Source organism: Cydia strobilella, chromosome 4, assembly GCF_947568885.1.
Source record: "Cydia strobilella chromosome 4, ilCydStro3.1, whole genome shotgun sequence".
Lineage (NCBI taxonomy): Eukaryota > Metazoa > Arthropoda > Insecta > Lepidoptera > Tortricidae > Cydia > Cydia strobilella.
This window is the reverse complement of record NC_086044.1, coordinates 20,917,652-20,930,904: the sequence shown is the minus strand read 5'-3', so window position 1 is coordinate 20,930,904 and position 13,253 is coordinate 20,917,652. Positions and strand designations below refer to the sequence as shown.

Genomic DNA, 13,253 nt, shown 5'->3' with positions numbered 1-13,253 from the left:
AGTGAATACAGTAAAACTCCATCAGCCTAACCCTTCGATCGCTTGTGACGGCTCACATCGCCATAATTCACCATTCCGAACGATTAACCGGACTCAAATGTAGTGAGGGGGTTAATGAAGTGTCCCCGCGATAGCCGCTGACATGGTGACAGACTACGAAAGCGACAATAGGTTACATTACATTACATGGGTGATTTTAGCACAGATCTAGAATGACGCTTACTCTTAAGCAAAGAGGATATAAAAGGATAGAGTGGTACTGTCATAGTAAATTTTGTAACCACAGTAAGTTCACTGCCATCTATCGACACACTTTAAAACTAAAAATGAAGATTTATAAAAAATACGATAAAATGTATTTAAATATGGATAAATGATTTTTTTATTTGCATTAATTATTTTTATAAATTGTATATACAGATGTCAATCACAATGAAAAAATCAACGATGATCAACTCTGGTCAACGTGGGACTCGAACCCACATCCTTGGATTGCCGGTCCAATGCGTTACCAATTGCGCAATTGTATATACAATTTATAGATTGTAATAATGTGGTACGTCCCACAATAAAAAAGGAAAAATATATTAACATTTAAGTTAATTATTTTTATATGATTTTGACTCATATTCCTTCACTGATATGTGTTAAAATTGTTAAATAACAAATGAAACTGTCAACGCCCTCTATACGAGAGTAGGCCAAAGGTAGTGGCGCCATCTGATCGAGAATCAAATTTTTGTGATTTTCGAGGCACGTTTTTTTCCTAAGACTGTATCCATCTATTACGGAGTTATATCTATCTTTGCTCTTAAGAAAGTAAAGGGACACGCTGGTCATAAATGCTAAAGAACAAACGTCATTGTTCAAAGAAGTCATGAGTGCGAAAGACGCAGATTAAAAATGAAAAGACGCATATTGAAAATGAAAAGACGCAGATTAAAAATGAAAAGACGCAGATTAAAAATGAAAAGACGCATATTAAATATATATAGGTGAGGTTGCTATGAATAGCGACCGCTTAAATGTACATTTAAGTGTAAAAATATGGGACACATTTTTGAGTATGATGAGTGCACCCATATTTTTAACACTTGACTGTACCAAAACGTAAGGTTTGAAGACTGGAAATTACGGAAATCAAGAGATACGGTGGGTGATTCTATCTTATATAATATTTACAAAAGCAAACAATTTACGCAATCACATATTATATCTGAATTAAATATTTCATTTATTTACACACAAGATTATATACAATGGTACTACTACGTAAACGAAAGCAATATCTAGCTTAAATCTAAAATAGGCCCTTGAGGCATTATACCAAGGATGCTGGCGGCATTACCTCGCTGTCTCGCAATATTTCTGAATTCAATACTTCCAATGTCACTATTAAATAAATAAAAATAAATAAAAAGTCATTTACTGTCGCACTATTCCGATTCCGGAAGAATAAAATTCAGAGTATAAGACTAGTCTAATATATAAAATTTAATAGAAACAAGACCTCAAAGCGCCATCTACTCTTGAATGTAAAAACTAAAGCTAGCCAGACATTTGACGCTCCCTGTTTTATCACTATCCTGGTATACTTTTTTCTCGTCTGCGCTTTCTTCAATTAATTAATTACAGTGACAGTACGGCGTCTGTGGACTGAAAATTAATGCATTTAACTGAACCACTTTACTGAGACCTTTCATTCCTTTCAAGTAACATCGTATACTGCACTCAAGAATAAAACGAATCACAATCTATGAAATTTGTTGGTACTTAATTCTGTTTCCTTCTAGTATAGAAGTGAGAGAGAATTAAATAAGCTTATGTTAGGAAGTCTGAGTTTAAAATAAGTTGGACGTCTGTAAGACTTTTGATGGTTGTTAAAGGTTTTACGAGGTAGTAAAATATTTATTTTCCTGATATAATCATATCTGCTAATCAAGCAAACTGCATTTTAACTGCAACTTGCAAGTGAACTGCACAATAGGAATGCATATCAGTTGCAGCTGAAATAAGTAAATAACATAAAGCGAATATTATGTTGCTGTCCTAATATATTGTTGTTTGGCGGGAATAGTAGATTGTTAACCAAGGGATGAAATGGTAAACACTACTTTTCATTTCGAATACGAGGAAATGCATGTGCATTAAAAAAACACGGCTAAGTATGAACTTCAGTAGTATTTCTAGAGGGTACTTTCAATTAACAATTTAGTTAAAAATATCGTTTTTTATGGAATGGGGAGTTAATTATCAGAATGGAAATTTAAAACAAATTCATTTAGAACCAAAATGTTCATTGCTTATGGTGAAAAAAAGGAAAAATAATGCACTTAGAAAGTACAGTGCTCTAGAGCAGAAACGTATCATTTTCTGCACACTTTTTAGAACAACAACGACCCACTTTTAGAGCATGAGAAACAAAAAGTATCTTTAGCAACAGTTTAGCCTTACTCTAATCAGGAAATCGAAGAAAGCATGATAAAGTTATTTTCATCACACTTGCTCGTAAAAGGTGTTATGACACGTAGGAGATGCGGTCCGTAAATGCTAAGTTTCCATCCATTCAAATCCAATCCATTTCGTGGCACTTTAATCTTATTTTATGTTTTCTTTTATATTATGTAATGTCTTGTTTGTTTGTGCTTACGAATAAAATTTTATTCTATTCTATTCTAAATTTCGACATATGTACGTACGAAATTAGGAAGAAATTTTATTTATTTCCCTGTTTTTCCCTTCTTTTAAACATTGGGTGAGCCACGGGTAGTGCAGGAATAACCAACTCGTTTTAATTAAGACTTCGCCATCGGCTTCGGGCTTTAATTCACAATCGTTCGCAATTTCTTATTTACCGCCCTTAATACAAAATGTACTAATAAATATCTGAAAATGTGGCCCTTAATTTTTGGCTGATTTCCTGAAAGTTGTCTCATTACCCGTCACATTAGCTCCGTTATTTATCATGTTCGGTATCAGGCGTCACTCAAAAGCCGCCATCATGAAATATGGGCCGCGTTAGTCGTGGGCCACTGACTTTGATTTAAGCATAGTTTGTTTAGTGGAATTTTTTTTGTGATTTATGATAAATTGGTTGTTGTTTGACCTGGTTTGATATCGTGCACACAATGTCTAATGCTTAGTAGTAAACTACAAATCTTAAAATATCCCATCCACTTTTACCTTACCTGGATTTAAAGTTGTACTATACACTTTTTCAAAAACTAACATAAAAATTACCAAATTTGAAAAGATGCAGCGTACAACTTTAAATAAAATGGCACACCTACCTAGAAATGATTGCCTGTAATGTAATAATTATACCTATAGAATAGACAGTCAAGTAATGATCAATACAATATCTTCCAATGCTATGTTAAGTGTTTAATTTTTATATAAAATTACAGTTCTTAAAGTCTTCCTCCTCCGTTCGCCATATCTTTTTGATAAAAGTTTTTTCCTCCCATTTTTTATTATTTTTTTCAATCAACTTTTTTCCCTTTTTCTTCAAGTCTTGGCAGTACAACTCCCTTGCGTTATTGCGTATCCAGTCGTAGAAGTAAGGGACGTCGGTGTACACGATGGTTTCGTTTGTGTACTGTCTCTTCTTGAAGGATACAATGCCGATCTGGATGGAACCCTTGATCACGAGGGCACTGCCGGAGTCGCCCCTTTGAATAACAATTATACGACATTTTAATTTCTTTATTTCTACTTATCTAGCTTGCACATTTAGAAGTAATAGAAATTGACAATTAAAATAGAAGTGATCATTGATTGAATCAATTAAAGCCAAATGATTATAACAATCAAACATCAAACATTTATTCAGCAAATAGGCCACAGGGGCACTTTTACATGTCAATTTTTACAAGCAATAAAATTAACCAAAAATGACAAAAAACAATTACAAATATGGAATCAATATCAATCCTAATTGACCATCTCGCTTCAAAATTTGCCAGATTAGTTTTTGCCACATTTACGATTAATCGGGTCTAACGCGAAATTATTTTAATTAAAAATTATTACAAAATTATTTTGTTACCTTTATTCATTCTGAGCGCGTGGCCATTGAGTCTAAGCGCGTGCCACGTGCTGAGACACAATGGCCACGCGCTCGTAGAAAATAAACAATGGCTTTTGTTTAACAGATTAGGGTCTTTAACGTAAAAAATATTTTAAAAAGATTCAAATTATAATTTAAACTTACTTTTCAGGATAGCTATTGAAATCGGTCGCGCAAAAAGTTCCTACTGGTATAACTTTCACTTTATCATAGCATGTACTTCTGCTAAAAACCTGCTGTTTTGCGTGTTTCAACATTTCACTCTTTGAGCCCCTGGCCTGAAAACAGAATACATTTATCCCAGTACAGATACGGTTTCGCAAAACAATAAATTATAATCCGCTGCAGGACACCATCGCAAGCGCGGTCTTATGGCCGAAGGGTGTGGTGTTTCGGTGGTTCCGGGGCAACCTGCCGAATCCTACACCAAGTCAGACGACGCAACGGAGCGACGCTGTTATGTCGCCGCCTAAATCTAATTTTTAATTTGTCTGGTTTTTATTTGTAGTTTTTTGTGCCTTGGCTTTTACTGTAATGCTATGTCACTTATTTGAGTAATAAATAAAATAAATAAATAAATAACAAATTAATTTTGAATTTGCAAACGATACCACAAAGCTTAGAAAAAAATAAATTTATGTGGAAAAATTCACTGTCTCGAGTATGCTCAGGATCGCCAGTTCAAGCGTCGCCCGAGACTAAGCTTTATCAAATTATTTAGGTACTTTATTTATTTGTGACCTTTGTCAAATTAGTTACTTATGTCATTGTAATTCAATATTTTCAGAGAACATTATGCAAGAATTTTACATTACATTGTGTAGAACCCATTAGGTCTAACAGAAAAAAAGGTTAGGTTAGTTTGGAACTGCGACCCTTTGTAAAAAAATATTTTTTCTATGAAATGAAAATTTAGCGAAACAATACATTCTATGAAACAATTTTCTGCAAAACAAGGTACAATCGTCGGGTCTCCTTAGATGTTGCCTTATTTCAATTTTAAATGAAATTATCTAAACTTACATTACTCCAGCCCCACCCAGCTACTTCGGCAGTATCGTACTTTGGTAGTTTCTTCATTATGATAACTCTCTTTACTTTTTTACTAAACTGCAAATCCTTATCTAACCTCATCAGAGCAATATCTTGAGCTTTAGTATCAGTATTATACTTTTCATGAATCTTGAAACTGATGATATTTCTTTCGAAGCCTCTACTTTTTCGTTCAGATCCGAAGTAAGCTTTTATGTTACATTTTCCTGTGCACTTTGAAATGCAGTGAGCTGCAGTTAGTAGTATGGCTTGGTTGAGTATGGATGCGCCACATGTAGAAGATCTGTATCCACTGTTTATGACGATGAAAGCGGAATGGGGAAAATTTTTTATACTTGAAAATTCTCCTCCTACTATTTTACCTGCGAAATTAGTTTTTGTAATTTTTATTACACTTATGAAAAATATGTTTTCTATGAAATGAAAATTTTGCGAAACATTACATTCTATGAAACAATTTTCTGCAAAACAAGGTACAATCGTCTTATGAAGATATGACACTCAATATGATATCGTTGTTTTAGCCGCCATTTCAACAGTAACTAATAGGGATGATAAATAAAAATAAATAAAATCATTTTAATTCAGAGAAAAGTCCATAGAACAATAAGGTAAAAATAAGAGTAAAAATTAAAATACAATTGTTAAATTTAACAACAGAATCTAGCTAAATACAGCGAAAATGAACAATTTATCGTAAATTTATATGAAAATTAAAAACCGGACAAGTGCGAGTCGGACTCGCCCACCGAAGGTTCCGTACTTTTTAGTATTTGTTGTTATAGCGGCACCAGAAATACATCATCTGTGAAAATTTCAACTTTCTAGCTATCACGGTTCATGAGATACAGCCTGGTGACAGACAGACAGACGGACAGACGGACAGAGGAGCCTTAGTAATAGGGTCCCGTGTTTACCCTTTGGGTACGGAACCCTAAAAAAAGGCTAGAAAGTTTCAAAATTTTAGTTTTTTTATATAACAAAAACAAATATTATCCGATTTTTTTAGTTTTATTAAAAATTGGATTTTATGGGTTGGTATGAAATCGCATTATTCTTGTTTTCCATACTTCAAGATGGCTTCTCAACCCATCGTGACGTCACGATCAGTTACCAGTTTTGTCAAAAGTGGACCACGAGACTTTGACTATCATTTATGACTTTTGTATTGCTTCAATAATATGGGTTCCATATAGACATTTGATCCTAAAAACAAACCTGATCGACTGATACTGCATATTATAAAAACAGCGGCGGTAGCATGGTAGGATTTATATCGCCTGTCACTATGCCTCTCACTTTCGCACTTACACTTGTCGTGACAGGCATGGTGATAGGTGATAAAAATGTGACCTCGCTGCAACCGCAGTAGGGCTAAGATCATCTAAGATGGTCGGTTTTTTATCATCTGTGGAAACGGCAAATTTAAAAAATAAAATAAATAAATAAATAAATAAAAATTTTATATAATAATTATATAAATTGAAGTTTGAGATTTGGCTAAGTGATAATTGTATTTGTGTTGTGTAGTTAAATACGGAGCTTATTTAATTTATTTTAATTGGTATCTTGGTCTGGGCTGAAAAACAGCGCTGCAGTGTCACTCACGCTGAGTTGATGCTGGCAGCATTATGCTGACGCCCAAACCATTTGTCACAGCAAATGTTTAGTTATTAAGTTACAGATATTAGGTCAAGATTATAGATTATAGATATAATGTTTATAGGTTAAGTAACTTTTTGATATTGTGTTTTCTGTATTCGCTGTTGTGGCAATAAATACATATTCATTCATTCGTTCATTCATCTGTCATCATGCCTGTCACGTTGCAACAAGTATGCAAGTGCGATAGTGACGCATAACATGACAAGTGATAAAAATGCGACCATGATAGCAGGATTGGTCATCTAGCACAACTAAACAGTCAGTTACAAAACTAAACGAACTTACCTGTAAGTTGAGATCTGTTTGAATTAAACGATATGTCTCGACATTTTATTATACATATGAAGCCCAATATGAGTATCGATATTTTAGCCGACATTTCACCATTAAATAACTAAACTGAGGCTAAATTAAGTCTCATTAAGATAAGGCTGCTATTAAAGCAACATGAATTGGTTTCAATCAACTTAATGTGTAGATTAGCTAAACTACGAAATTAAATGAAGTGTGAATGCTAAAGGGGTATGAAGAAACTGTCGGGTGCGTTGTGTACAAATGGGCCATAGAAATGGTAGATTAGGCATAGACATATATATAGAATAGAATAGAATAGAATAGAAATAATTTATTCGTTAGCACACACAAATAGAAAATTATACAAAACAGAGAAACATAAATAAAAAGAAAAAGTGCCACGAAATGGTCTCACCTCAGCATGTTGCTGGTGACTTCCAGCGCTGATCTTCCGGTGAGACCATCCGGTGAAACAATCACGACAGGTAACAAGAAAAACAACAAAATTAATATATAATATAACATACAAAAGACAGAGACAGAGATAAGTATACATATTACAATAAACGCTATCACCACGCACAGCTATTATATCCGGCCGAACTCAACTTGGCCGTACATTATAACTAGCGCCATGCGGCAGATACGTAAACTAAACTAAAATTACAGCTAAGACAGGTCGATTTTATCAGAACTTCTCTTTGATTAGAATAAAAAACAATACTGTATCAATCTAAATTTGACTGCTTAAGTGCTTACAGACAGTCGCAAGAGGGCGAGAACAGAGTTTTTTAAAGTAATGTGCCATGGCAATGCAGAGGGAACCTAATCTAAGTGGTAAGTAAAAGCAAAAAACTACAGGCAGCTCGTGTCGTGTAAGCAGGTTTCCTGGCTACTACTTCGATATTACTTCTATTACTGGATATTACTTCGTAAAGACACATTGGAGTCAAAATCGTATTTAGTTAGGTACACCAGCGCGCTCAGTCGGCTCACTCTTGCTTTAAAGAGACCGAGGTCATATTGATCAGGGAATACAGATGGTGGGAGCGCATTCCATTCTTTGGCCGTCCGTACCAAAAAGGAGGAGGCAATACGTTTCGACATACAGGAAGAAAATCGTGAAAAAACCAATACAAGTTACTCTGTAACATTTAATTTACACCAGCCTTGTTACTGTCAAAGCTGATGTCACCCGAGCGCAGCCGACGTCGCCCGAAGCGGCTTCCCGAAACTTTGCTGACACATTTTGTTGTAGTTTCTCCGTAATTAAACGACGAAAACAGTTGGTTGCATCTCCTTAATTCAAAGTGTTGTTACTGCTGTTATACTGTGTCCATTCTTATCCCGCCCAGTGTTCTCAATAAAGAACACTGTGCTATGCGATTCCTATTTAGGAATTTCGATTACAGAATAAAAGTGAGTAGGTTCTGACCTCATAGAAAACTAGCGCCACGGTTTGCCGCGGTATTATGCTGAGTCCTATAGCGTCCAAATGATTTTGTATGCCTGCATGCCTTTCTTTTTAAGGTTCCGTACCCAAAGGGTAAAAACGGGACCCTATTACTAAGACTCTGCTGTCCGTCTGTCCGTCCGTCTGTCTGTCTGTCTGTCTGTCACCAGGCTGTATCTCATTAACCGTGATAGCTAGACAGTTGAAATTTTCACAGATGATGTATTTCTGTTGCCGCTATAACAACAAATACTAAAAACAGAATAAAATAAATATTTAAGTGGGGCTCCCATACAACAAACGTGATTTTTTCCCCGTTTTTTTGCGCTATGGTACGGAACCCTTCGTGCGCGAGCCCGACTCGCACTTGGCCGGTTTTTTTATGTACTATGTTGTGGCCTTGAATAAATGTATTTTCTTTCTTTCTTCTCTCTTAACGATCGCAGTAGGTGCTTACGATCTTCTAATGCGAGCACGTCCTCGTCAGACTAATTCAAAAGTTTGTTCATTAGAAATTTCCCCGAGAAATCCTCTTGCCTTCTTTTAATTTCGTTTTTACTTAATTTCGAAGGAAGTTAGTGTCTCACAATGAGTTTTTACAAACGGCACGATAAATAACGTTGGAATCGGATGAAAAATTTGATTTGTGTTTGGAATTACTTTTAAAAGCTTTAAAAAACCAACCAAGTGCGAGTCGGATTCGCGCACGAAGGGTTCCGTACCATACCGCAAAAAATCGGCAAAAAAATGACGTTTCTTGTATGGGAGCCATACTTAAATATTTAATTCTGTTGTTAGTAATATTATTATGTTGTTATAGCGGCAACACAAATATATCATCTGTGAAAATTTCACCTGTCTAGCTATCACGGTTCATGAGATACAACCTGGCCCCTATTTCACCACGGTGTTAGGTGCGACAATGTCAGCTATTTATTTATTTATTAAAAACTAATTTTCATTCCATACAAAAGGCTTCACTTCGTCACATTTTTTGGGGACAAAAAATAAGACAACGAAAAGAATTTAAACCCACTTATTTCTTTATACAACTTGAACCCAAAAAAGCATTTCTCGAACACGTTCCGTCACGTTGCAGCATTGAACAAGTTTCAATCGCAGGAAGCAAACATTTTCAGAGGCCAATAAAAGTTGCTCGGCCTCGGACTCGGGTCGAACGGGACCGAAGATCGAATTTAAACTGCGCGGACTCGGATTTAAAAAAAACCGGTCAAGTGCAAGTCGGACTCGCGCACGAAGGGTTCCGTACCATTACGAAAAAAAAACAGCAAAAAAATCACGTTTGTTGTATGGGAAATATTTATATTATTCTGTTTTTAGTATTTGTTGTTATAGCGGCAACAGAAATATATCATCTGTGAAAATTTCAACTGTCTAGCTATCACGGTTCATGAGATACAGCCTGGTGACAGACAGACGGACAGACAGACGGACAGCGGAGTCTTAGTAATAGGGTCCCGTTTTTACCCTTTGGGTACGGAACCCTAATAATATCTTGACAAGTTACTTATAGTTATAGTACCTGACCTAAACATTAAAATCAGTATGTTGTTTATGCACCTAATTATTACTTGCATTCAATTCTTCATAAAATAAAAATACTATTTATAAACTATTCTTTATAAACTATAAATCCTATTTACATTCAAATATGTCCGGTTATACTGACATATTCGCTGGTTTTGTGTCGTCCCTACGTCTTTCCGTGCGAGGACGTTGTGCGTGCGTGGCGTGCACGGCGTGTAAGTTGTTTTAGTTTTGATCCTCAATAACAAATTGATAATTGGTACAAGGTTAATAAAACTCATTTCTCACAAAGGAATTTGAGATTAATTTGGGAAAATTAACAAAAATAAGAAGTTAATCCACTATGCTTTATATGACATCCGCTTAGTATGACGTGTTTGTCACTTCCCCTCGATGTCATTAGATGCGGATTCTACTGTAATATTGAAAATATTCCTATCATCAAAGATAGATATAACTCCGTAATAGATGGATACAGTCTAAGGAAAAAACGTGCCTCGAAAATCAAGAAAATTTGATTCTCGTTCAGAGAGCGCTACTAGTTTTGGCCTACAGTCGTATAGATGGCGTTGACGGTTTCGTTTGTTATTTAACAATTTTAACGCATATCAGTGAAAGAATATGGGTCAAAATCATAAAAATAATTAATGCAAATAAAAAAAATCATTTGACTATATTAATACATTCTATCGTATTTTTATAAATCTTTATTTTTAGTTTTAAAGTGTGTCGACAGATGGCAGTGAATTTACTGGGGTTACAAAATTTACTATGACAGTACCGCTCTAGTATAAGTTACTCTATGCTATCATTAAGGTCAATTAATCATTTCTTTTCACGATGACTCATTTAAAATAAATCACTTTTGTCTCGTATGCTTATACCTACATGTTACTTATGTTCCTTGAGTTATACTCGGACTTTAACAAGTGTTCCAAAAATAGGTAGGTACCAACCTACTTACATAAATACTGCTCTAAGAATATTATTTGCATGAGAAACATTATTTTAGGCTGCATATATTATCTAAGCTTACAATTCAAAAAAAATAAAATTAGGTATTCTTGAGAAAACATTAGAAATATAATTACAAAAATATAAGTCGAGCTTAAAGAAAAAATAGCTTAGTACTTATATGGAAATAAAGATATACACGTGTTTATAAACATAATGATCTAATAACATTACGTCCGGGTGCCTTGCCTAATCTAAAGCATTTCGTACAAAATAGTACTTTGGAAAGTTACTCAAAGTATCCAATAAACCTTGCTTTTAGTGTTAAAAACGAACCTCATTTCCCGCGCTTCCCTTAATGGCCTGCCGTTTAAAAAAGAAAACATAAAAACAAAAATGGCCGAAACTCATAAGAGCAATGCACGAAAATGTTTGCGCGTCATCGCGGCAGCGTCTAAGGTAAAACTTTTATTTATGCGAAAAGTTGTTTCATTTTTCTTTCTCGGGCATTTCAGAGAATAAAGCCTGGTACGCCGCTCGAGAACATAAATAACGCCACATTAAAGATGTATGACGAAGACGAAACCACTTCTAGATTTATTTACTAGGATGCTGCATTTAGTTTCGTTCTGAAAAACACCCAGCCGTGTCGCGTCACACACTCAATTCGTCACATTTAAAATTCCCGAATAGTGTCAACCGTCGAATTAAAATATTTGAAATTTAAATAGTAGTGACCTAAATATTCGTTATTGCAGTAAAAAACATAATTTTCTTATTACTCTCACAGCTCTATAAATCCAATATTTTCAGAGCGTAGTTAATTTACGTTCCAGATTTGAAAATTTAAAGTTTTTTTAGCGTTCGAAAGACTCAACTATTTCAATTAAGAATCTCGTAACGTTCCATTTTCGAACTTTGTTTGAAATTGCAGTCCGTCGGAGAAGTCCAGTTCCGAAGTCATTCCACGGCCAGTAATAAGGTTCCGACACGTCCGACCTTTGAATGCCCTTAACAAAGTAATAGAGCGATCGGGAAAAATACAATGTTACATTTGATGGTGCAGTTTTCTTCGCATTGTGAAAGACAAGCTTTTGTTAGTTCAATTTATGCTATTTTTGGCAACAATGAAAATTTTAAAGGCGAGTTATACTTATTATTCTCAGTGTTTGCATAAAAAACAAAAAAATGTGTATATATATTATAAGATAAGATAAGATAATCTTTATTGGTAGCATACTGATACACGTCAAATACAGTTTTGTACAATAAACATACAAATTCCACATTACAGAGTAGGTACATAAGTACGAAATATACACAGCATAGTAATGTCAGTTTTTCTGAGTAAAAAATAAAATAAAATTATTACATAGTCAGTGGCAATTCCATCATTTCATTAAGAGTATAAAAGGTTTTTGTGAGTAGCCACGATTCCAAATTACTTTTAAAGGATTGGTGAGATGGTGCATCTCTTATATTATCTGGGAGGCGGTTGTATATCGCTGGGCCTATGACGTACACAGACTGCTCTGACCTTGTGAGTTTGTGAAGCGGTGCGACTAGACGGTCTCGATGTGCGTTGCTTCGTAAGTTATGTGAGGTTACTATGCCTTTGCGTTTAAATTTATTTATATTTGTGTGGGTAAAGGTTGCAATTTGGAGGATTACTAAGCTTGGTAGTGTTAGAATGCGTAGGTTTTTGAAGTGGTCGCGGACTGATTCGTCACTGCGGATACCCAGCATGCCTCGCACTGCGCGCTTCTGCATTCGAAAGGCACGGTCTAAATCTGATGCTCGGCCCCACAGCTCAGTGCCGTATGATAGTATCGAATGAATGGTGGCAAAATAACATGATCTCACTGTGTTTCTGCTGGCCGTCGATGCAAGGCGTCGCAGTGCGTAGCATGCTCGACCTAGTCGTGCACATACACCGTCGATGTGTTCCCGCCAAGATAACGAGTTGTCCAGCACAAAGCCGAGGAGTTTGGTGGTCACAACTTGTTCAATTTTTGCGAGTGCCCCCCGCGTGGATCTTAAGGTTGGTGTTAGGGTGGCCATTTAGACTGACTCGTAGGAAGCAGGTTTTTTCGGTGTTAAGCGCTAGACCGTTTTGCGCAAACCAAATATGCAATCGATCAACGGTGTCATTTAAAGCCTCTTCGAGTAATTGTTCGTTCGGAGCTGTGATCACTACGGTCACATCGTCAGCATACA

General features: G+C 35.5%; 1 protein-coding gene across 1 annotated transcript; it reads right to left on the bottom strand.

The window, feature by feature from the left end:
• Nucleotides 1–3,391: 3,391 nt before the first annotated feature.
• LOC134740869 (trypsin epsilon-like) lies at nt 3,392–11,377 on the bottom strand. Its single transcript, XM_063673521.1, has 4 exons — nt 11,373–11,377; nt 5,093–5,516; nt 4,214–4,347; nt 3,392–3,671 (listed from the first exon to the last, which is right to left on the bottom strand). Exons 1-4 carry the CDS (start codon nt 11,375–11,377, stop codon nt 3,392–3,394), a joined length of 843 nt encoding a protein of 280 aa, XP_063529591.1.
• Between the last annotated feature and the right edge of the window lie 1,876 nt (nt 11,378–13,253).